This window comes from Hemibagrus wyckioides, linkage group LG25, assembly GCF_019097595.1.
Source record: "Hemibagrus wyckioides isolate EC202008001 linkage group LG25, SWU_Hwy_1.0, whole genome shotgun sequence".
Classification (NCBI taxonomy): domain Eukaryota; kingdom Metazoa; phylum Chordata; class Actinopteri; order Siluriformes; family Bagridae; genus Hemibagrus; species Hemibagrus wyckioides.
The window spans coordinates 17,729,653-17,753,627 of record NC_080734.1 but is presented as its reverse complement, the minus strand read 5'-3'; the positions used below and the strand labels follow the sequence as shown (position 1 = coordinate 17,753,627).

At 41.5% G+C, this 23,975-nt stretch overlaps 2 protein-coding genes across 3 annotated transcripts; both read left to right on the top strand.

Annotated features, from left to right (window-relative positions):
- Nucleotides 1-1,445: 1,445 nt before the first annotated feature.
- Nucleotides 1,446-14,424, top strand: exoc1 (exocyst complex component 1). 2 transcript variants are annotated; one of them, XM_058378751.1, is made up of 19 exons: nt 1,446-1,638; nt 2,396-2,524; nt 2,704-2,834; nt 3,978-4,137; nt 4,810-4,997; nt 5,134-5,361; nt 6,017-6,149; nt 6,270-6,379; nt 8,084-8,233; nt 8,317-8,425; nt 9,613-9,657; nt 10,359-10,522; nt 11,010-11,111; nt 11,557-11,633; nt 11,896-12,124; nt 12,331-12,514; nt 12,724-12,923; nt 13,110-13,304; nt 13,997-14,424. In XM_058378751.1, exons 2-19 carry the CDS (start codon nt 2,401-2,403, stop codon nt 14,147-14,149), a joined length of 2,682 nt encoding a protein of 893 aa, XP_058234734.1. In that variant the 5' UTR covers nt 1,446-1,638; nt 2,396-2,400; the 3' UTR covers nt 14,150-14,424. The 2 variants fall into 2 exon arrangements, with proteins under 2 accessions (XP_058234734.1, XP_058234735.1); XM_058378752.1 differs by lacking the exon at nt 9,613-9,657.
- Nucleotides 14,425-15,354: 930 nt separating this feature from the next.
- Nucleotides 15,355-23,902, top strand: chst14 (carbohydrate (N-acetylgalactosamine 4-0) sulfotransferase 14). Its single transcript, XM_058378754.1, has 2 exons — nt 15,355-16,120; nt 22,252-23,902. Exons 1-2 carry the CDS (start codon nt 15,839-15,841, stop codon nt 23,077-23,079), a joined length of 1,110 nt encoding a protein of 369 aa, XP_058234737.1. The 5' UTR covers nt 15,355-15,838; the 3' UTR covers nt 23,080-23,902.
- Nucleotides 23,903-23,975: the final 73 nt, after the last annotated feature.

The window sequence follows — 23,975 nt, the reverse complement described above, 5'->3', positions numbered from 1 at the left end:
GTTGTACAGTGAAAGCTTGGCAGCGTTGAGGATTGAAACCCCATCTTCTGATCAGTAACCCAATTATCTAATACCAGCTCTTTGTATTTTCCCTCCATGCATTTTCTGTAGCACTTACACTACACAGGGTTACAGGGAACCTGGAGTCTATCTAGAGATTGTGGACACAAGGTGGGAGACACCCTGGACATGGAGTCAGCTCTTCACATTCAAACCCATGCACAGGAGGGGGAAACCGGAGTAACTGAGCGAAGGGAGAATTTGCAAACTCCACACACACAGGATGGCGGTGGGAATCAAACCCCAATCCCCGGATGTAAGAGGCAAAATACTAAGCTGCCTGTATTTTTTTGTCATCATATATTGTGTTTTTTGAAAGACGTTTGAAAGAGAGACTGTTCAGAGCGGTCATAATATACGTGATAACAAGAACTACATTGTTATATAGTCAGGCTGTTGTCCTCTGACCTCTCTCTTATCAGCCAGGTGTATTAAATATATTGTTTATTTTTCTTTATTTTTTTATTTTCACACCATTCTGTGTAAACTCTAAAGACTGTTGTATGTATTAAAACCCTCTGTCTTCAACAACCGTCTCTAGTTGTTAGTTCCCGATCCCCTAATTTGATCAGCAAGGGTGCTGATTTTTAGTGTACACTCATTGTCCACTTCATTCTGAAATACTCAAACCAGTCCATCTTTGTTTTAAGATGGTTCAAGCCACAGAAATCAAACCTTTTGCTCTGATGCAGGCTGATGCTCCTGACCTGTATCTGCATGATTTATGCATTGTACTACATTGAGCCTCGTAATGGGCTGATGGGATAAGTGCATGAGTAAGCAGGTCTAAAGGTGAACCTAATAAATTCAATTTATTTCTATAGAGCTTTTAACAATGGACACTGTCTCAGACGTACATTATAAAAAAAAAAAAAACTATTAAGTAGTTAAGTAACTATTTTATCCCTAATGAGAAGCCTGAGGTGAAGGTGGTGAGGAAGATCTCTCTGAGATGATATGAGGAAGAAACCTTGAGAGGAACCAGGCTCAGAAGGGAACCTCGTTCTCATTTGGGTCACACTGGACAGTTATTAATGTAAATGTCCTTTTCACACAGCAACCAAGGGCTCATGAGGAACTATTAGGTCAGTGTAGTTTCTGAGATTATTATAGACACTAATTCCTTGCTGTCGCAAGCTGACAGATGCAACAGCAGATCTGTGGGGGTGTGAAAGTCCCCAAGTGGCTCTGTCCACAGCAGTCTCCTGGTCACAGGCTGTCCACGCAGGTCCATCCACAGCATCAGTGAGCACCACCAAACGACGAGACTCCAACCAGGGGTAGAACATCTGGATGGATGAGGCAGGTCCGGGATTAGTGGGGTTTCTTTTAGCAGTACTGATTCGAGCCGGTTGGAGGAGCTGAACCAGGAAGTCTGGGTGTTTTCGTGTGTGTGTTTTATTAGAAAGGTCTGACCGGAAGTAGAGCAGTTGTGGTGCACAGTGTTTTAGCCTGTGTCCTTCAAACAGATATTGTTCTCGTTAGAAATAATTATGCGTAAATAAATAAAGAAATAGCAAGTAAAACAGAAAGCGCTTGCAGTTCAGCTGTATTTCTTCTGCACGAGACTGTTTTGAGGTAAGCTAATCCAGCTAGCCTTTTCTGTATCCGGTATTGCTAAATGACTCAACTGACTAGCCGGTTATGTTTAATAAAGTCTTATGACTATTGATTAAAGTCCAAATCTTGCTGTAAACCCATAGAGTAGTGCATTAAGAGTGATTATTATTTGTGTAGCAGACAGTGTTCATGTCCCGGCTCTGGGGGGATGTGTTAGCTGTGTTAGCATTGTTAGCTGTGTAGTTTTGACAGGTTTGTGTAACATGGACATCACAACACACGAGATTTATTTTTAACCCTGAACTGAGTTATTTCTTTACTGTAATGTTATAAACAACATCTAGCAGTTTTGTCACGAATAAGCATTTGTTTTGTTTGCAAATGCATTAAAAATGTGAACCTTCCTTCTAATCAAACATTCTGTTCTGTTGTGTACAGGTACTGAATTTCCAGGTCGAAAAACAAACAAACATAAAGAACTAAAATAATGAACTTCTAAATACAAATATAAATCATTTCATAAGTTTATTAAATCGTTTAATTAGTTATCAGTCATTTGAAATAAGTGCAAGAATGAATGTCTGAATAATTAAATAAATTAAGTTAATATCGTGTATTTATATATATATACACACACATACATTTTTTTAAAATGTCATTGCTATTTAGACAAATTCATATCATGCGGTTTTATTTTTTTATTATGCTTTTATTATTCTTTATATTTTAATATTTCTGGGTTGAATCTACAACCTAAAAGTATAATATTTTCCAGGAAGCATGACTGCCATAAAGCACGCGCTCCAGAGGGATATTTTTACTCCCAATGATGAGCGCCTCCTCAGCATCGTCAATGTCTGCAAGGCGGGAAAGAAGAAGAAGAACTGTTTCTTGTGTGCCACGGGTAGGCAATGAAACACTCACAGCCGTGCGCGTTCCTCTGCGCTGATCTGATATTAGCTTTGTTACAAATCATGCACATGCAGCTGAGCAAATAAAGAGTCCAAACACTGGCTGCACTCGATCTATATTATCACCTTGCTCTGACGATCGCTTAAAGCAGTTGTTCTTTCTGGTTGTTAGTGACGACGGAGCGTCCCGTGCAGGTGAAAGTGGTGAAAGTGAAGAAGTCAGACAAAGGAGATTTCTATAAGAGACAGATGGCATGGGAGCTCCGTGACTTGTCAGAGGTCGATGCCAAAGATGCCACTAAGGTGAGATGGAGTGTGAGGGGATGGAAAATTTCAGCTGTCGTTCTCGGGTTGTATTTTAGTTATGCTTGCTCTTCACGTGCTTTAGTTATTCAGGCATAATGTACTTCTTTTTGTATCTTTATTCAAGAAATATGGTATTCATGAAAATCTCATCATTGTGGAAAAACGCTCAGGGCTTATTCCTGCTCCTGAGTATGTGTGTAAAATACACATGGAGAAGACTAAAGTCAACATGATTGACCTTACATCACAGAATTAGCAAAGATTACTGCACTGTACATCTGGAACATACTGTTATGTTGAATCAGCTTAGTTTTATTACATTTACAGCACTTTAGCAGACGCTCTCACTCAGAGCGAGTTAGAGATGAGCTCTGGAGTCTCGTTTAAAAACACGGCCTCATACTAGATCACTAAAAACACCATCAAGGACATTTGTTGTATATTATTGGCATTTAATTATAGAGTATGAAAAATAAGTACAATGAGCAAAAACAAAGCCTTAAATGAAGACAAATGATTTCATTATAACAAAAGGAATGCTGGTGTTTAAATAGAGGATGCGTCTTTCTGTCTAACAAACAATCTGTTTGGTTTTGCGTACACAAACATTTATACAAAGTTTTATTTTAAAAGTTTGATAAATGAGGTTCACTCACACTAATATTGCTAGACTGTGTACCTTTTTTTTGCTGAATGTTCAAATCCATCACCACATCATTAGGATACAGAGATACAGATCCCTGTATCAGACCAAACACTGGCCAACTCACACACATGAAAATTTCTCATTTAAATAGGGAAAGGATTCGGAGCAAACAGGGTGTGATATCAGGGCATTTTACATATGGTGAAAATAACACCAAGGACATGCATATTTGACTGATTTTCTTTTTTCTCCACCCGGAGAGGAAGATAGCAGGGTGTAAACCTGGTGTAAATAATTCCTAAGAGTAATTACACTGTAGTGTATAAACACACACACACACACACACACACACACAGACACAATGATTTAAGCAGAGGCTTGGAAGTGGCAGTGTCTTTTCTAGCCATGTTTCTTTCTTCATCTTTCACATTGTTATCATTCCTGACAGTTTTTCTCAATCATAACTCATTTTCTTGTCTCTCCTGCCTCTGTAGGAGAACCCCGAGTTTGACCTGCACTTTGAGAAGGTGTATCGTTGGGTGGCCAGCAGCACAGCAGAGAAGAACTCCTTCATCTCCTGCATCTGGAAGCTGAACCAGCGCTACCTGAGGAAGAAAGTGGAGTTTGTTAACGTCAGCCCCCAGCTGCTGGAAGGTAGAGCCTCAGTAATAAAGAGTAATAGCATGTGCTTGTAATTAAATTGGTGTTGGGATTGTGTAACTGCTAGTACGCATGCGTTTATAGTAAAAGTATAAGTTTTGTCTTGGAAAAAAATTCAATATTTAACTAATAGGCGCATGTAGACTGACCGAAATTGAAAATGGACCTCGGTGACCTGATTTAAACACTCTCTCTTTCTCTCTCCCTCTCCTCTTTCGCTAAGTGGCTTTATAATGCTTTATAACCTCTCTTCTGCACTCTTCTCCTTAAATCTCTCACTGGCCAGAGCTCCCTGAAGGTTGGTACAGTACCTGCTTTTCCTCCTTTGTCTCCATTCTCCATCGCCATTCATCTTTTTGTTTCTTTTCGTTTTCCCCCTCCTCATTGAGTTGGAGCACCACCCATGATGGTTTTTTGTCCGTTTGAATTCACCTTCATGTAGCAAAGCTGTTTGACATTGATTTATGCACAAAAAACCCTTTTACTGACTGTGTGTGTGTGAATTATTTTTAATCCTCAAATGTCTACCCTAATAATAGTTACAATTTCACCCTATGCATTATGTGTATTCTCTAAAGAAGTGTGTGTGTGTGAGTGTTGTATGTGTAATTACAGTTTATTTGTAGATCTCTTGTATTATCGCCATAACACATGCCTCTTCCTCAGAGTCAGTCCCTAGCGGTGAGAGTCAGAGTGTTGCCGGCGGCGACGAGGACGCTCTGGACGACTACCAAGAACTGAACACTCGGGAGGAGCAGGACATTGAGAACATGATGGAGGTGTGCGAGTACGCCATCTCTAATGCCGAGGCCTTCGCTGAGAAACTTTCCCGAGAGCTGCAGGTCCTGGATGGGGTGAGTACCTGGAGGATATTTTTCTTGGAAGGAAGGAAGGAAGGAAGGAAGGAAAGGAAAGAAAAAAGGAAGGAAGGAAGGAAGGAAAATAAATCCTGTTCATTTCTCGTGGTTAACTGTTTCCCTACTTGTCCAGGCGAACATCCAGTCAATCATGGCATCAGAGAAGCAGGTGAACATCCTGATGCAGCTGCTGGACGAGGCATTGTCCGAGGTTGATGCCATCGAGGGAAAGCTGCTGAGCTACGAGGAAATGCTGCAGAGCGTCAAGGAGCAGATGGATCAGATTTCCCAGAGCAACCGACTCATTCAGATCAGCAAAACCAACAACGGAAAGCTCCTCGACGAGATCCAGTTTCTAGTGGTGAGGAACCATGATGGTGTAAAGACGCTGTCGTTGTCTCATATAGAGATTAATTAGAAATTATTATAAATATAACATGATACCTTTGAAACACTAGATGTATTTAAATTGTGTTGACAACAGATATTTGATACGCTGTAGATGTTTGCTAATTCACCTGTTAATGAGGTTAATGTCAGAGCTGTAGTGGATCTATTGCTGCATCTCAAATCGCCTACTTACACTACACTCTAAAAGTGTGTACTCTTTTTGTGGAGAAAGAGCACTTAATCTCAAGTGTGTAGCCAAACAGTATGCACACACTGACATTGAGTGTTGCCTAGCAACAATACACATCATTGTAAACGAGCTCTTCATTGCATTATGTCTTCACTATTCTTCACTCATTATTTCTTATATTATTTATACTATACATTTTTATAGTACAAAAAGTCCTCCACCCTCGCACAAGGAGTTGTGGGAAATATTAGCCGAGAAAGTGTCCACAGATCCACACTTCAGAAATAGCAGACCATCTGGGATTCAACATTCATTTGAACATACTATGATTTTGGACACACTAATTCTAACCTCATATACCATTTAGGAGGAATAGTAGGCCCATTAAGATGCAGCATAGGAGTTAGTCATTGTTTATGACTTTTTGTCTTTACAGAACTATATGGATCTGTCTAAAGGGCACATCCGTGCTCTACAGGAGGGAGACCTGTCTTCTCCGAAAGGTATCGAGGCCTGCATCAATGCCTCCGAGGCTCTGCTGCAGTGTATGAATGTAGCACTCCGACCAGGTGCGTGTGAGAAACATTGCTGGGTTTTGCAGAGGAGGTCATTGGGAACGTAATCATGGATGAGCATACATAATATGTAACTTGCAAGGATTTAAATTCTGTGATGTGTGTGTGTGTCAGGTCATGATAGACTGTCGGCCGTGAAGCAGCAGCAGAACCTGTTTGCTGATCTCAGAGACAATTTTGCCCGTCGCCTCACCAACCACCTGAACAATGTGTTTGTGCACCAGGTAACGGTCAACGTGCATCCGTCTTTTAAATCTTTTGCTTAATGTAATCCCTGTTCATTTTCCTTTCCCCCCCTTTTCTGTGACTGTTTTTTCTATTCTGATTTATCTTCTTCGTTCTGTGACCAGTCTGCTGCTGTTCTGAACTGTTCTGTCTCTCTGTGCCACCTCGCTTCACTCTTAGTTCAACCACTTCAGTCACTTCAAAATGACCATTCCTCAATTCTATAGGTCGTCCTGTCTGTCACTCCCTGTGAGTACACGTTCCCCCCCGTTTGACCCTCCCACTCTTAACCGAACTTGTGTGATCTTCGCCGCCTCCACTAACATCCATCGAATGCCCTTGCTTCCACAGAAGCATGTGTGTGGTGTCCAATTCATCTCAGGATGTCTACAAAGCCCATCAGCTCACCAGCAGGCTCTGTCTGAATTTAACGTTCTCTCACACACCACCTAGAGGTGTGGAGGAAAAAAAAATCACTGCATTGTTTTGTTTAATGAGAACTGCTTCTTATGCTTTCTGGTTATGTGGAGTGAAATACTTATTTTGAACAGGAAAAGATACTGCATGCTATAAATGTGGGCCATATTCAGAGTCAGTGATTTTAGCAACCGAAGTCCGGACTATACACAGAGAAAGATGAACAAACCCAGCCTAGTGCTGTGTAGGTGCAGGGGTTGATTTTGTGAAGATTGAGATTATTGAAATGCTCCAGGTTTTTCTTAAAAAGTGTAAAAAAAAAAAGCAGTTTAAACATAAAACCAATTACAGCTAATAGAGCAGAGAGAAAAGTATAAGAAATTGTCTGTGAAATTGAAAGAATTGGTTTTATAGCCTTGCCTTGGTTTTTGGTCTGATATTTTGGATGTTGTACACACACATCAGTTGTGTTTCTCATGAGTCCACTCTAATCAAAGTCTACAGACTTCTCAAGAAAATAAGCAAACAGGAGTCTAAATACTATTCTAAATAATATTCACGAGAGATTTCAGTTTTGGGTGTCTTTAATCAATTTTTAATTAAGATCCATAATACAGTGTGTTATTGTTACCCCCTGTACATAATGCACCAGAACACTGTAAGCTTTCGTGTTCATAAACGTTGACTTTCTTGATTTGAGAGCTCAATTTTGACAGCCCACCTGCATGACACCGGTACTCATGACTTCTCTTGGGTCAGATGGGATCCCGGTCCTGATACACGCCTCTAATTTGACCAGATAAAAAAGGTCATCCCACTCACACATCAAGTCCAAGCAGCAATTAATTCTGAGGTCAGAATACTAATGAGCGCATTTTGTTATTAACTCGCACTTCACTCGACTCTGAATACGGCCCGGTAGCTGCTGGATGTGAAGTAGAGACGGAGGTTAGTCTGGGGTGTTTGTGTGTGTGGGGGGGTAAGAAAATCAGAAAGCACGGCGTTCCATTTGAGAAAGTGAAGCATGTTTGCTAGTGTCAGGAGAGTAGCTCTGATTCCCTTACAGGGATGAAAGGCTGACTGTAAGGGAATGTTAATTCAGACTAACTGTGTATGTGTGTGTGTGTGTTTGATCATCGTAAGATCATCCCTGTAGGTTTGCTTGTTGCCATTAACGGATTATTTCTTACAGTGATGTCTTCAGAAGCTCTGTTTTAGAGCCTATGCTCTTCTTAGAGGTAATACAATACAGTTATGTATTTGTTTTAACCATTGTATGTGTGTAGGGTCATGATCAGAGCTCGGCGCTGTCTCAGCACACAGCAGAGCTGACCCTGCCCAAACACAGCCCACTACACAGAGACCTGCTCAGATACGCAAAACTGATGGAGTGGCTGAAGAACACGCAGAGGGAGAAGTACGAAGGCCTGTCCAGGGTAAGTGTTTCTTCATCACATGCATCATCATCATCATCATTGTCCTAAGCAACGAAGCATCTTCTGTCTCTTCTTTAACCTAGACCTACGTGGACTACATGACCCGATTGTACGAGAGAGAAATCAAAGACTTCTTCGAGGTCGCAAAAATCAAAATGGCAGGAACCACCAAAGAAGGGAAGGGAAAGTTTGGTAAGATTTGTGTCTCTTCTTAAGTGCTTATTTGTGTATTTTCCTCATTATGCAGGTTCTACATCGTGCTCAGCGTTTGTCCTGTGTTTGCACCGGCCTCTTGCTTGCATTTGTGCATCTGTCTGACTCTAATGTGATACAGAAGATAGAGTTGTCATTGCTTGCTCTAATGTTGCTCTTAATGAAACAAACACTTCAGTTTGTTGACGTCAAAGGCATTAGCGTCAGACCGGACAGACAATCTGAATTGCTAACAGCTCATTAGGAGTCTCAGAGTAAAAACACTTGGGAGGTTAAACTGTCTGGTGTGCCTTAAAATACCTCAAATCACAACGAGTAACGTCTCATTATCATACCAGATTATTTTAACTTAATTTGGTGTGCTATAATACTCTGATCTATTTATCTACATTCACTCAGTAGAAGGTTTGGTGGTGAAGATCAGGTTAATTATAATTATAAATATTGTTTGAATTTAGAGCTGGGTTTTTTATTTTGATTAAATGATTAATGAGCATGCTCTATGACACGAGTTGTGTTTTGAACTAAGAAAACATTCATCTCATAAACTAATTGTTTGAGACCATGTTCAGTCTTAGAGACTTGGAGACTTTTTGCCAGAAGTAGTAGGAGATGATAATGTTTTACGATAAGGCAGGAGAGACACTGACCAGAATGAAAAAGGACGAATTAGTACACGCAACACAAATCCTACACACATCAAAGTGTAATGTAAAGTGTTTCCATACATTAGGACTGTTTTGTATTGCTGTAACACACAACACACGTCACACACACACACACACGACTCAATAGTCAATCTGCTAAACTATTTTGTTTATTAGCTCTATTTGAATCGCTGTACTAATATCTATATAGTAACAAAAGACACTTAGGACTCCAAGAAAGCTTTATAATAAATTCCTAGTACAGCTCTCCCCATCAGATAGAGGAAACTCCACCCACTCTGTCCCATTGTCCCGAGAGGTTGTGTGGAAAACAAAACGCTGTTGAATTTTGTTTTCAAGCAGCCAGTGGGCTTGCAAAGTCGACTCAGGCGCTGCAGCGCATGTCGTTGTGTATATCTCTGACCTCATGTCTAACCCCTAACCCCTGAATGTCCCACTGCATGTCATGAGCCTAACGTGTCTCTGTCTCTGATGCCTGCCTTTCTAACTGGCCTGCAGCCACGCTTCCTCGGAAAGAGAGCGCTCTCAAACAGGAGACGGAAAGTAAGTACCACGCAGCACGCATCTTTCAACGCTTCACTTTCTCGTAATGCCACAATGCACCTCATGCCATTTTTTTGTTTTTTTGTTTCTCTCTGATTTTTGTTCTAGTCAGTAAACCACAACAGATCTCTTTATTAAGCTGTGCAGCATAATTGACCCAAACACACACACGCACACAGGTTTACACACACCCTTTTACACATCTCTCTCAACAGCTCATGCTTGTCATTCATGTTGTCATTCATGTGTTATCCTTTGCTAGACGTTTGTCTGCAGAGCTTCACAAAATGTCTTTGACGGTCAGACGAACCTCAAAGGTTTTGTTTGTTACCAGCTTTTTGTAACGCCATTTCACTTCAGATTGATTTGTTTGTTTCAGTGAACTGTGAACACATGGAGGCTGTTTTATGCACATTATTTCTGTCTAATATACTGAATTTGCAGACTAAATAGGCAAAATAGGAGAATAAAAAGAAAAAAGTGTGAACTTCATGCTATATTATGAAGACAGTTATCGTCTCTAGGATAGTGATATAAAATATAAACAGAGTTGTAGACAAGCTAGTCGAGTTAAATATGTGTGATTAGATGTTGTAGGCCAGTGTTTGTGATTAGTTGTAGTTCTTGTGCTGTACCAGTGGGAGTGTATATCTCTCTCTCTCTCTCTCTCTGTCTGAGCGTCTGTCTTCTCTGGGACTCAGGTCTTCATGGGAGTTCAGGGAAGCTCACTGGCTCCACCTCCAGTCTCAACAAGTTGGCTGTCAGCAGTTCCAACAGCCGTCGTTCACAGTCCTCGTCTTTGCTGGACATGGGCAATATGTCCGCCTCCGACCTGGACGTGGCCGACAGGACCAAGTTTGACAAGGCAAGGAGAGAAATCCTGTTATAAGCCACATCTGTGTTAATCCAGATCAATCTGAAAACTTTTTCTCTTGGTTTTGGTCTCGTGTCCAGGCTGAGACAATGCAACAACTCCACCTCTTTGTCCATTTTAGAAACATAAAGTAAATAACCATCTGAATGAAATGACACAGGCCAAAGCTTCTTATGTTTTTATGCGTGCACAGTATAGAGAACAGTTTTTGGAAACTGTTAGAACTGGAAACACAGTTTCCAGGTCTATCCGGATTGATGTGGATGTCGCCCGTAGTCTGTGTTAAGGTTTGAATAAAAATCTTGTATACCACAGCAACGTTGTATTCTTAAAACTGACTGGTCAGAAGAAAATTGGTCAGGGATCCTGATTATTTGCTTTGGCCTGTTTACTTTATTACTAGTTACTTTATTACATTGATCTGAACATGTTTCGTGTTTAGGATGAGATTGTAATTGTCTGCTGTTTGTGTGTGTAGATATTCGAGCAGGTCCTCAGTGAGCTGGAGCCTCTGTGTCTCGCTGAACAGGATTTCATCATCAAGTTCTTCAAACTACAGCAACAGCCAGCATCAGCTCAGGTGAGTGTGTGTGTGTGAGGGAGGGAGAGAGAGAGTGTGTGTGTGAGGGACAGTGAAAGACAGAGAGAGAGAGAGTGTGTGTGTGTGTGTGTGTGATGGAGGGAGAGAGAGAGTGTGTGTGTGTGATGGAGGGAGAGAGAGAGAGTGTGTGTGTGAGGAACAGTGAAAGAGAGAGAGAGAGAGTGTGTGTGTGTGTGTGTGTGTGAGGGAGGGAGAGAGAGAGAGAGTGTGTGTGTGAGGGACAGTGAAAGAGAGAGAGAGAGTGTGTGTGTGTGTGTGAGGGAGGGAGAGAGAGAGAGAGTGTGTGTGTGAGGGACAGTGAAAGAGAGAGAGAGAGAGTGTGTGTGTGTGTGTGTGTGAGGGGGGGAGAGAGAGAGTGAGTGTGTGTGTGTGTCTTTTTGGTGTGTTTAAGCTGCATATCAGTATTATTCTGGATGTTTATTAGGGAGAATCCACAGATGACTTGGATGGAGTGCTGCAGTCCAGACCAGTCAGTGAGCACAGACACTCCATATCATCAGAGTAAGTGAGGACTCATATCTCTTTAATCATACGTACTTCATCCCTATCATTAACGTCAGTCCGTGTTTATCCGACGTGTTCCATACTCATGTTGGGAACAAATTTTCAGATTGTTGTCTTTACCCAGTCATTGTCATCCAGCCTAATATTCATATCTTTATTTAACTTCCTGGCTTTTTGCTTTCTTTAAACCTTCATGTAAAAATTATTCACCATCCCACTTCTCTCTGCTTCTCTCTCTCTGTCTCTCGCTCTCTCTCAGTAAGGACATGGTGCGGCAGATGATGAATAAGATCTTCCACAGCATCGAGACAGAACTGAACAGTCTGATCGCACTGGGAGATAAAATCGACAGCTTTAACTCGCTCTACATGCTGGTGAAGATGAGCCATCACGTGTGGACAGCCGAGAACGTGGACCCTGCGTCTTTCCTCAGCACCACGCTGGGCAACGTGCTGGTCACCGTCAAGAGGAACTTCGACAAGTGTATTGTGAGTGAAAGGACTACTAATCAACTAATGATGCTGTTCAGTGTTATTTAAACTGGAATAAACATAGAATATAGATTAAATTAACAGCTCTCTGTTAATGCCGTTATATTTATATAACATTTATTTAGATCCATAATTACTGGCACCTTTAGTAAAGAAGATATTGTGCTGTGGATTTTCACATCTGTGTATATTTTTTCTCTTAGTTTGGTCAAATCAGGCAGATGGAAGAGGTAAAAATCTCTAAGAAGAGTAAAGTCGGGATCCTGCCCTTCGTCACAAGCTTTGAGGAATTTGCTGAATTGGCTGAGACAATTTTCCGTAACGCAGAACGACGAGGTGACCTGGATAAAGCGTATGTCAAGCTCATCAGAGCTGTCTTTTTGAACGGTGAGACTCTTAGCTCAGTCAGATTGTTCATCGTTGTTTTATAGGATTGGAGAAATTTGATTGATTTGTGGGACTTCACTTAGTCATCATTAAGTGATTTACAGTAATCTGTAAGATTGCTCTAATTGGATATGTCATTTGTTCAGACAAATATTAATACTAATCAGCTGCTAATCTATGTGTGTGTGTGTGTGTGTGACTGAGCGCAGTGGAGAAAGTGGCCAATGAGAGTCAGAAAACCCCCCGCGATGTTGTAATGATGGAGAACTTCCACCACATATTCTCCACTCTGTCACGCCTCAAGATCTCGTGTCTGGAGACGGAGAGGAAGGAGGCCAAGCAGAAATACACAGATCATCTTCAGTATTATGTTATTAACTCTCTGGGCCAGCCACTGGATAAACTCAATGTAAGGAGCAGAGATTTACAGGAATATCACTAAAATGACTATTTGAAAGTAAGAGCTGGAATAATCAGTGTGATGTCAGTCGTACTGAACTTTTGTTTTGACTGTAAAAGTTTGTGTAAGAGAGTGAGACTTAGGGAACTTTACATGTATTCACTATGTGTGTGTGTGTGTGTGTGTGCACTATAGCAATTCTTTGAAGGGGTGGAGGCACGTGTGGCTCAGGGTGTGAGGGAAGAGGAAGTGAGCTACCAATTGGCTTTCAACAAACAGGAGCTGAGGAAGGTGATTAAAGAATACCCAGGTAAAGAGGTGAAGAAGGGCCTGGACAATCTCTACAAGAAAGTGGACAAGCATCTGTGTGAGGAAGAAAGTCTTCTACAAGTGAGTGACCTGAATCCAGTTCCGTTTGGACCAGAAATCATTTCATTTAACTTCCATTAGCTGATCAGGGCCCACCATGGCTGAATGACCCTGGGGTATATGTTAGGATGGTGTTTTTATTATTAGTAGTAGTAGAGGTAGAAATGATTAATTATCAATACTATAAAATACAATTATTATTATTATTATTATTATTATTTTTTAATGTTTGAGGTGTTTGTCACATTCCTGTCACTTGGCACACACAGTAGAAGTGATGGTCATCTGTGTCTGGGAACACATACCTGGACCTGGACGAACGGCAGTGGCTCTTGTTCCTTGTTGACATTCGGGAGTCAAGACAAAAAATTCACAATTGCTTCCATCATCTCAGTCATTTTAGATTTTGTGCTTTTTAGAACTTTTAAAAACTTCTCGTACAGAGGTTCAACAGATTCAACGTACATTTGGCTCAAACCAAAAACATGCAAAATTATGAACAAATATCTTAAAAGGTGTTGCCATGTCAAGGCGGTCAGTAAACATCACACACGGGAAGTGTGACCTGATTCCACTAAACACTAACTGCTGATTGTAGTAGAATTATGCAGCAGCTTTGTTCTCAGATGAGGATAAAGTGAGGATGCCTTGATGGTGTGGGGGACAGAAAACCAATCCAGTGATGTGTTTCAATCTGAATTTCATTTGACCAGGTGGTGTGGCACTCCATGCAGGACGAGTTCATCCGCCAGTATAAGCATTTTGAGGGGCTGATCAACCGCTGCTATCCCGGCTCGGGCATCACCATGGACTTCACCATAAAGGACATGCTGGAGTACTTCTCCAGTATCGCCCAGTCCCATTAGCACTGGAAAAAAGTGAGGGAGGAAGAGGTGTGTGTGTGTGTGTGTGTGTGTGTGTGTGTAAAACTGTTGAGGGATCCACTTCAATGTTGTAAGCTTTATAAAAGGATATGCAGTGCAGCCTGATCTGTGTATATATACTAAAACACTAAAATCAATTAACTGTATTTATCAGCTTTTTTCCCCCTCAAACCCCTGATTAAGTCACAGGATAAAAACAACACTGGACTGGACCGTCTTTATAAATGTATAATAAATAATCAGATGCTTAAATGTTACTGTGACTGAATTTGCTTCTTTCTTTGGGGGAAAACTCCCCAACATTTTAACTCCACATTAAAATCTGTGTTAATCTCCATACCTGATGCCAAATGTTGAATAATAATAATAATAATAATAATAAAAAAGCCTCCACATGTATTTCTGGATTTGTGGAATTATTTCAATATTGATTTGACTTTTCTGTTCAGGTTCAGAGAGAAGAAACAGACAGTCATGAGAATTAAAGGTGCATTGGGTAAGATTAGGTCTCTAACAGTTATGTACTGCGTGTTTGATTTTAACTCATTTAGAGATCACTGCGGTCTATTTTGATAAATCTCTGCTCCCGCTACCTATGGTTAGCTGTAGAGTGTCTATAAAATCATAGATTCCAGACCAGAAGTCTGATTTCCTCCGCCACTTACACCTAATATTTGCACATGTGCTGGTCATGGCTTAAACTAAACATTTTAATCATGTTCTAAGGTTATTTGTACAAATAAGACATTAAAAAATATTGACTATTGTACCTTTAGTGTACAGAAAAATAAACGGTCCTAATCTACAGCATCAGAAGGATTCGGCCATTTTTATGAAAAAGCAGGCTGCTCTCAGGTTCAGTCTCCTCTACTGCAGCTCTCTACTGGCAGAGCTACCTCTGAGTGCTGCACCTCGATCCATCAGATCCACTAGCACCGCTCGACTGACCCCACCATCTCTCAGGGTAACAGGTAGGTATACATCGAGAATCTTCTCGGTTCTGGCACTGAGGTGGTGGAATAAACGTCCCCTAGATGTTTGTACAGCCGAGAACACTGACCATCTTCAAACGACGTCTGAAGACCTACCTCTGTTCCTGAAGCACTTAAACTAGATCAGGGGTAGGCAAGTTCGGTCCTAGAGAGCCGCAGTCCTGCAGATTTCATCTCCAGCCCTGAAAAAAAAAAAAAACTCACCTGCCTGTAGCCTCAGTAATCCTGAAGACCCTGATTAGTTTATTCATGTGTGTTTGCTTAGGGTTGGAGCTGAAACCTGCAGCACTGCGGCTCTTCTAGGACTGAACTTGCCTACGCCTGAACTAGATCTTATTTTCCCCAGTTTGTTTTCTGTATTGTTGATTAAAAAACTTGTTAATGTATTCATGGATAAAGATTCCAAAGCACTCTCTCTGGATCAGAGCTTCTGCCAAATGCCAGAAATGTAAATGGGAATGTAAATGCAATCTCCACCCCCACACCACAACATGGAGTTACTACATTTCCCACAATCCCCCTTTTCCAAAATACTCCTCCACCGAGAACTGTAGAAGTAAGAACTGAGTGTAGAGCGATAGCGGAATGGACTCGCGTTAACTTTGCCACGTTCGCTCTTGTTTTATCTGAGAAAGGGAGTGTGTGTGTGAGTGAGTGTGTGTGAGTGTTTCTCTCCGCTATGCCGGCTCGGAACCCGGAGTGCGGGACGCGCGGCGCGAGCGGCTCTTCGGTGCTGCGCTTTAGTCCCGCAGCGAGCTCGCGCTCCACGCACCGCCGCCGCCGCTCGGCCCTGCTGCCCTCCGTGCTCACGTTCGCCGTGATCGTGGCGTCCGGAGGCCTGCTGCTGCTCATCGAGAAGGGAATGCTCAACGGCATGCACACACCAGCACCTCTGGCCAACGGCAAGAAACCTGAGTACCGGCTCGCGCCGCGGGATCCAGCTGTGGACGTGGAATCGCAGGTATGCGCAGCGTTAACTCTCTCCTGCGCCACCGGAAACGGAGGAGCCCCCAGCTGTGGGCGACCCGAGATACACACGTAGCGTTTTCTTGTCTGCTTATTTCCGCTCTTTTACTATTTCATTTTAGTTTTTGCATCACCAGCACTTTTTTCTCATAGAGCCAGAGAACTTGTGACAGCGCCTTTAACCACCTCATTACGCTTTATTTCAGGAAACAACACAACTTCTAACACACACACACACACACATCTGTGCATTAGTCAGAAGTCCACACGAATGAAGTGGTTAAAAATGGATTACTTAAACTTTTTTTTTTTTTTTTTGCTTAATCATGAGTTTCTAAATTACAGAAACTAAATATACACTATATTGCCAAAAGTTTTGGGACACCCCTCCAAATCACTGAATTCAGGTGTTGTTTTTCAGGTGTTGGGCTCGGCCCCTTCGTTCCAGTGAAAGGAACTCTTAATGCTTCAGCTTCATACCAAGACATTTTGGACAATTTCATGCTCCCAACTTTGTGGGAACAGTTTGGGTGTTGACCCCTCTTCCTGTTCCAACATGACTGCACACCAGTGCACAAAGCAAGCTCCATAGTCCTGACCTCAACCTGATAGAACACCTTTGGGATGAATTAGGGGTTCATCTTCAAACTGTTCCCACAAAGTTGGAAGCATGAAATTGTCCCTATATGTCTTGGTATGAAGCTGAAGCATTAAGAGTTCCCTTCACTGGAACTAAGGGGTCGAGCCCAACCCCTGAATTCAATGATTTGGAGAGGTGTCCCAAAACTTTTGGCAACATCATGTAAGTTTGGATTCACAGATTCAAGTCAGCAACTTGGCTTGAACAGTAATAACTTCACAGTAACGTAATCTTTCACTGTGAACAGCTTATGCTTTATAAACCTCTCGAACCATGTCCAGGACTTATCTTAAAACAAACATCTCAGATTCTCTGCTCATTAAGAATCTAATTTGTGGATCATAATAATAACTAAAAAATCCTGGTATTGATTCTTATCATGACATTAATAACATGATGTAGATCCAGAGCAGAAGAAGAGCAGGTTTATTCCAACATTAATCATGTAAAAGTACTCACATTAAAAAAAAAAATTAAAAGTAATATATGAGCTATTTGCTAACCTTTTTGACCATTTAACCTCCAGCTGCCTCACTTAGTGTCCTCCGGATCTCTCTATCACCTGCATACAGATCTCACAGCTCTCATCTGAATGGGTTGGGTGTATAGTAAAAACCTCTAAGAACAAAATGAAGATGTGAATTTTACAGATGTTTAGATCGTCAAAAACATGTCACGTCTGGCCGTCTCATCTGTATACACAACATAAATAGTGTAGCATATAGAAGACAAAATCGATGCTACATGAAGAGGACATGCTGATAAATAGTACAAGTGTAAAACATGAGGATCAGGAGGTCAGTAAACACACCAACATCAACACAAAAGTGTGACTGTGTTAATTACACGGGAATGAAACTCTACGCAGCAGCATGGAAACGTACTGTGCAGTCCCATCGAGTCTGGGGATTAGTCCAGAAAGAGGGCTCAATGAGGTGAATTAGCCCAATCCGTGACCTGTTGATAGGTTCGGAAAACCAGATTTAAAGATTTTACCTCACCCTCACCAGCAGGCAGCCCGAGTCAGGATTAAAAGCCTCAGTCATCAGTCAAGTGCGGAAAATGTGATTAATTATGGCTTGGAGTGAAGCGACCCTGACCAGGATACAGCGGTTACTGAAGAAGAAGAAAGGATGAATGAAGAGAAACCACAAATTTTTTCAGCATGAGAACAAAATGTGTTTGTGCAGTTTTTAATCTGTTAAAAAAAACTAACTGGTTGAGATGGCAACTGCTGAGGAGAAGCTAGGGTGATGAAGGGTTTATGTGGTTTATAGCTTAAACTTTCCAGGTCATACATTATATGTAGGCTGTACAATTATAATACAATCATAACCAGGGAAAAATATAGGGCAGGAAGCTAGTTCCACTTTTGACCTGTGAAGATCAAGCATTGTTTATGGAAGGTGGATCATCAGCACTTCCCCAGCACACGTACATCTTTATGAGTGAGGAGCGTTTCTGGCTAAACAGAGGCTTGTAGTAAATAACAACAGTAAAGTGTGAGTGCTTCTGAATCAGAAATGCCTCTAGTTGGTTGTGTAACTTTGTGTAAATGTAGGAATAAGCTATTGCCTGTGCTAGCTGTGTTGACTGGCTCTAGCTAAACACTGTCAATGTTATTTTAACAAAATGAAGGTTATTCTGGCATGAGGAGGGGTTGAGGACACTTCAGAAATGAATCACCGTGAGACGTGCACAGAGAAGACGTTGTCGGCCAAAACTTTCTGGCTCCACTACCGTAAAAACAGTGTCTATGTAAAGGAGCTGAAAAAGTGTTAGTTTTGGTCACTTTTCAATTTTATTTTGTCTTTCCCTCTTTTTAGATTATTTTTAATATTAATTTGTCCAGCGTTTCTTCACAACAGAACTTGTCTAGACTCAAGACCCAATATTTTCGGCTGTTTTCTACATAAACATCTTCAATCCCAAGAACATCATACACATAAATAAATTCCATTTCCTCTATGCAGCAGCATGCACAAGCATACAAAGAAAGCTTTAGAGGAACTGAGAGACTAGTCATTATTTTGTCTTGAAAAAGAGCCATACATGACCATGCCGGTGGAATGCGTAGTGTAAATACTGTGTCTGTTTAAAATCTGTTTGTTTATGTGGTTTTTCATCTGCGTTTTATCTTTCTTTATCTGGCTGCTGTGTAAATGGTGAGCAAGTGCAGCTTGTAGCTTGTTTCCCTGCAATTTCTGCATCATTTACTGAGATAAGCGTGCTCTGTCATTGCCGTGGTGCGGAAGCAATACATAAACACGTACGGTTTAGAAGGTACTGGAAGCATGCAGTGTACTGGGATTGCTGGTGCAGTACAGAAGCATTAATTTCCATCTACATAAATGAATCACGATCATTAAAACCAGCGCTTTACTGTGTAATTGTTGAGAGGTTGCACAGCATAGCTTAAGTTAAATCTGGCCTTGGTCTGAGGTCTGGAGGTTGATTTTTATGCTTCATGTCCAAGCAGAACACAAGAGTAACACTCCTACGGTCTAGGGTGCATGTGGCCAAATTGGTGTCTGACTTGTTTGACAAGCAACGATCCAAAAAACACTTGTGTGGGATTATTTGGATCAACCAACAGGTGAATCAGCAACACAGACAAACCCATAAACTGTAGCCGAGTTGCCCACCCAGTTAGTGGAAAAGTACAGTTAAAACTGCTGGGATGGGCCCCTGGTGGTCCAGCAACTGGGTTCGATTCCCAGGCAGAGAACCGACCCAGCTGTCGTATGAGGGGTTACCTCTCAGCGCCGGGCCCCAAACCCAAATAAAATGGTAGGATTGCATCAGGAAGGCAGTGTCCTGTTCCGGAAAAAGTCCGATTTTCGTGTTTTGCGTTCCGGTATTCATTTTAATCGATCCGGCATTAACTTGTGCCTGGTGACCTGACAGCGTATGTGTGTGTGTGTGTGTGTGTGTGTGTGCGCGCGCGCGTGAATGATTGAGTGAAACACAGCGGGCAAGTCTGGGTTTATGCAAATACACTTAGAGGTAACGTTTAGCTATTGGTCCTCAACGTATGTTTTTTGACCAATCAGCTTTCTTAAGTTTACAATTACTCTCATTGGTTGGTGATTATTGTAAGCGGATAGAAAGAATGGTTTATTGGTCTACATAAATAAATATATTTTTAAAATGTCAAAGAGACAAACATATTTACATTTTTTTTTAAATCCACGAGAAAAGTTGATGGTGTGCCTGATCAAAAGAAATACCGAGAAGATGGAACTGCACACCTGGATGAAGATAGCGGGAGACAGAAGCAAAGCGAGTTACACCGGTCAGAAATAACGGAGGACGCAACCACGGTGACAGAAACTTCCACTGACCAGATAAATGATACTGAGCACAGTCCTACTAAATCGCATACGGCAGCCGAAAGCATAGGGTAGCAGCATGGGCGTCGCTAGGCCAATTTTAGTGGGGCTTTAGCCCCCCTAACATTTCTACTCAGCCCTCCAAAAATTCTGCGATTCTCCATAAACTCTACACAAATTGGTGATCTCCTCAGTCCCCTTTAAATTTCATATGAAAACGGCGGCTCTTCGGCTCTTCCCCGTCTTTCAGCGCGTTCTTCAATCCGCAGACCGCGGCGTCGCAGAGCGAGGATCAGAGGAAGTGTGTGTGTGTGTGTGTGTGTGTGATCAGGAAGACTCGTATTTGGCTTGTTCAGTACTCAAATGTTATACATATCTATGCAATACAGTGGAATGCTGCAATAAGTTTATCATCCTACCCTGTTAGTCAAACGTTTATTTTATTTTATTTATTTATTTTTAATATTATACCCTCACTGGGGGCTGAGCCCCCCTTAAATGAAAATCCTAGAATCGCCTCTGGGTAGCAGAAAGCCAGAAGAGCCAGTCAGTACACAATTCTACAGAGTTGTTAATGCACAGGCGGAACAGATTAAACCGACTTCTACATTATTCCGAACAGCTTACAAAGAGGCAAAACGCAGTAGACCTGCCCATGGATTCGAGCACGAAATTGATTGGCAAGAGTTAAATGGCTTCGACTTGGGGCGTTTATAATTACGCTACCACCGATTAGTGACGTCATGTTCCGGGAAAACTGAAGTTGTGTGTTTGGTGTCGGTCACAGCGGCGAGAGACTGCTGGTTTTGTTCAGGAAATTATTCATTTACAAATTAAGCACTGCAGGAAGGGCTTCCGGTGTAAAACCTGTGCCAAAATCAAATATGAGGATCAGATGATTCACTCTGGCCCCCAGACAGGGAGCAGCTGAAAGAACGACAAAGACGATGGATGGATGGATATATGGTTCAACCAACAGGTGAATCAGCAAAACAGACAAACCCATAAACTGTAGCTTAGTTGCCCACCCAGTTAGTGGAAAAGTACATATACATGTACAAGTACATGATTCGCTGTGGCCCCCAGACAGGGAGCAGCTGAAAGAATGACAAAGACAATGAATGGATGGATGGATGGATGGATATTTGGATGTTTGAATGGATGGATATTTGAATGGATATATGGATAGATGAATGGATGGATGGATGGATGGATGTTTGAATGGATATATGGATAGATGAATGGATGGATGGATGGATGGATGTTTGAATGGATGGATGGATGTTTGAATGGATATATGGATAAATGAATGGATGGATAGATGAATGGATGGATAGATGGATATTTGGATGGATGTATATTTGGATGGATGGAAGAAAGAAAGAAAGTTAAATGTTCTTAAATGCTCAGCTACACTTTCAACACTTACCTCACTTTTGGTGGCTTTGTTAACCAGTAAGGAGCCTTGGGGTGCATCACAGTCACAACAGCATTCAGCATCATCATCAATCATGTCTTCAGGTGCTATTCTGAATTCTATGTCTTTACAGCACTACAACACTAATATGTCAAGATCCAGTAGTAAGCTACACCTGTGATACATTTATATATTTATTGTCATTAATAATTTCTCAGAAATGGTTGTGTCTTTAGATCGTCTATTACATATAAGCATAAGTAACTATAAATAAGTATAAATACAAATTCCCCCACATTCAAACTGATCCACTGGTCTTCATGACTGAGCAGTTGAAACATATCTGGAATGAAGTACAAAACTAGAGGAGGAACTCACAATGAGCAATGAATATGGCTGCTAATCAAAACAGTAAGGATGAAGCAGATGTTAGTGATGAAACAGATCAGTTGTCAACATATTCCACGTCTTGCTGCGTACAATGAAGATCAAGATCTCAGTATCTTAAAAGCTGTCAGATAGAAAATTCTGAAGTGTGAAATTTTGACTTCACTGAAGTGTCATATACTTTGTAGCCACTTCTAAGTCCCTAGTAGTTAGATTTCTTCAAATTGACACGTGTGTTATGAATCACAGTAGATCCTGTTGGCTGATTGTTAGCCCTGATATAGCACTAATACTGTATTATTGTTGTTGGATGTTTTCTAATCCCTTAATAACTACCTCCTTTTCCTCAGATTGTGCAGGATATCCGTAACCGCACTATCCGTGCGATGTGTGGCCATCAGAACACAGCTCACAGCGTGTGGTCTCTCAGCTCACTACAGAGGAAAACCCTGCTGCAGCACATCCTGGTGAATGAGAAGTATCGCTTCCTGTACTGCTACGTGCCCAAGGTGGCCTGCTCCAACTGGAAGAGAGTGCTGAAGGTGCTGAGCGGCGCACTGGCTGACGTGAATGTCCAGATGAAGATGGACCACCACGCCGACCTGCTCTTCCTCTCCGACTTCTCGCCTGAGGAGATCCGCCACCGCTTGCACCACTACTTCAAGTTCATGTTTGTGCGCGAGCCGATGGCACGGCTGCTCTCCGCTTACCGGAACAAGTTCGGGGAGATCAAGGCCTACCAGCACAAATACGGCGCAGAGATCATCCGGCGTTATCGGAAAGGTTACGCAAAGAATACTAAAGTAGCCGGGGACGACGTGACGTTTGCGGAGTTTGTGCGCTACCTGCTGGACGAGGAACCCGAGCGCATGAATGAGCACTGGATGCCCATATATAACCTGTGTCAGCCGTGTGCTGTTCAGTATAACTTTATAGGCTCGTATGAGAGGCTAGAGAGTGACGCGGCGTACGTGTTGGAGCGCATCGGTGCTCCTCAGCACGTGCAGTTTCCTGAACGTCAGGCATGGTATAAACCTGTTACGAAGGAGACGTTGCATTATTATCTATGTACAGTTCCTCAGAAGCTGCTTCGAGAACTTTTGCCAAAGTATATTCTAGACTTTTCTCTATTTGGCTATCCTCTGCCCAACATCACCACTGAGTACTGTCGGCACTAGCATAGACTTTTATACAGATGCATATCACAGCTGTTTCGTTTTATTCCATCTGTGAAGTTACAGTATTTTGATTTTTTTTTTTTCTATTTCTTTATATAAATTTTGTACAGAATTGGGAATATATATATATTTCATTCTGACCTCTGAAAGGTGTGTTTTGAAAGCTATTTAAAGGTTAACCACTATTTAGCACTGGAACAGAGGCAAAGTTTTTAATAACTAAAAAATCTATTTTTATGGACATCATTATCAACAGTAATTGCCACACTGTTGGGGCAAATCATTACAAGTTGTGCTGGGCACAGACTTTACAATGCATCAACAAGAGTTTTCATTATTATTTCATTATTTTGCCTATGTGCCTTTCCCCATGCCCAGTATTATGAATTCTGTTTGGATAAGTATCAATGTAAATACACGTTTTATATAGTGGACACAATGCATTAAGCCATATCTAGATGAATAAGGATCCCCACTCTGAGACGGTCTTGAGTTAAATCCCTTAAGAATGCAGTCTCACAATCAGAAAGGCTATTTCCCATTCGGTTTGTGAAACTGCATTCTTAAGGGATGCGAGCCAAAGGAAATATGCTGAAGTTGCTTTTCTTGAGAACTCTAAAAGAACCAGAAAAAGCCAAACCTTATAGTGACAGATGCTTAACAGAATTGCTTAACAAAGCCATAATCAGGAGCAAACATGACAGATGTTTAGGGGGAAAAAACAAGCATTAATAATTGACGATGTTTGCTGGGACAACGTACAGTATAAATAAGCTGTTTCTTCCATTCATTAGTAATTTTAGCATTTTTCGTTCCATAAAGGATCAAACATCCAATGTGAAGTTAAAAAAAAAATAAAATAAAAGTTTTGTTTAGCAGTGGTCAGTTTTCTCCTT

Excerpts from the sequence above, each read along its gene's own strand:
- chst14 (XM_058378754.1), top strand. The coding sequence starts at position 15,839 with ATGCCGGCTCGGAACCCGGAGTGCGGGACGCGCGGCGCGAGCGGCTCT. Across the intron at positions 16,121-22,251 it reads CTGTGGACGTGGAATCGCAG|ATTGTGCAGGATATCCGTAA; the intron begins GTATGCGCAGCG and ends CCTTTTCCTCAG.
- exoc1 (XM_058378751.1), top strand. The coding sequence starts at position 2,401 with ATGACTGCCATAAAGCACGCGCTCCAGAGGGATATTTTTACTCCCAAT. Across the intron at positions 11,112-11,556 it reads AACAGCCAGCATCAGCTCAG|GGAGAATCCACAGATGACTT; the intron begins GTGAGTGTGTGT and ends GATGTTTATTAG. Across the intron at positions 13,305-13,996 it reads AGGAAGAAAGTCTTCTACAA|GTGGTGTGGCACTCCATGCA; the intron begins GTGAGTGACCTG and ends TCATTTGACCAG.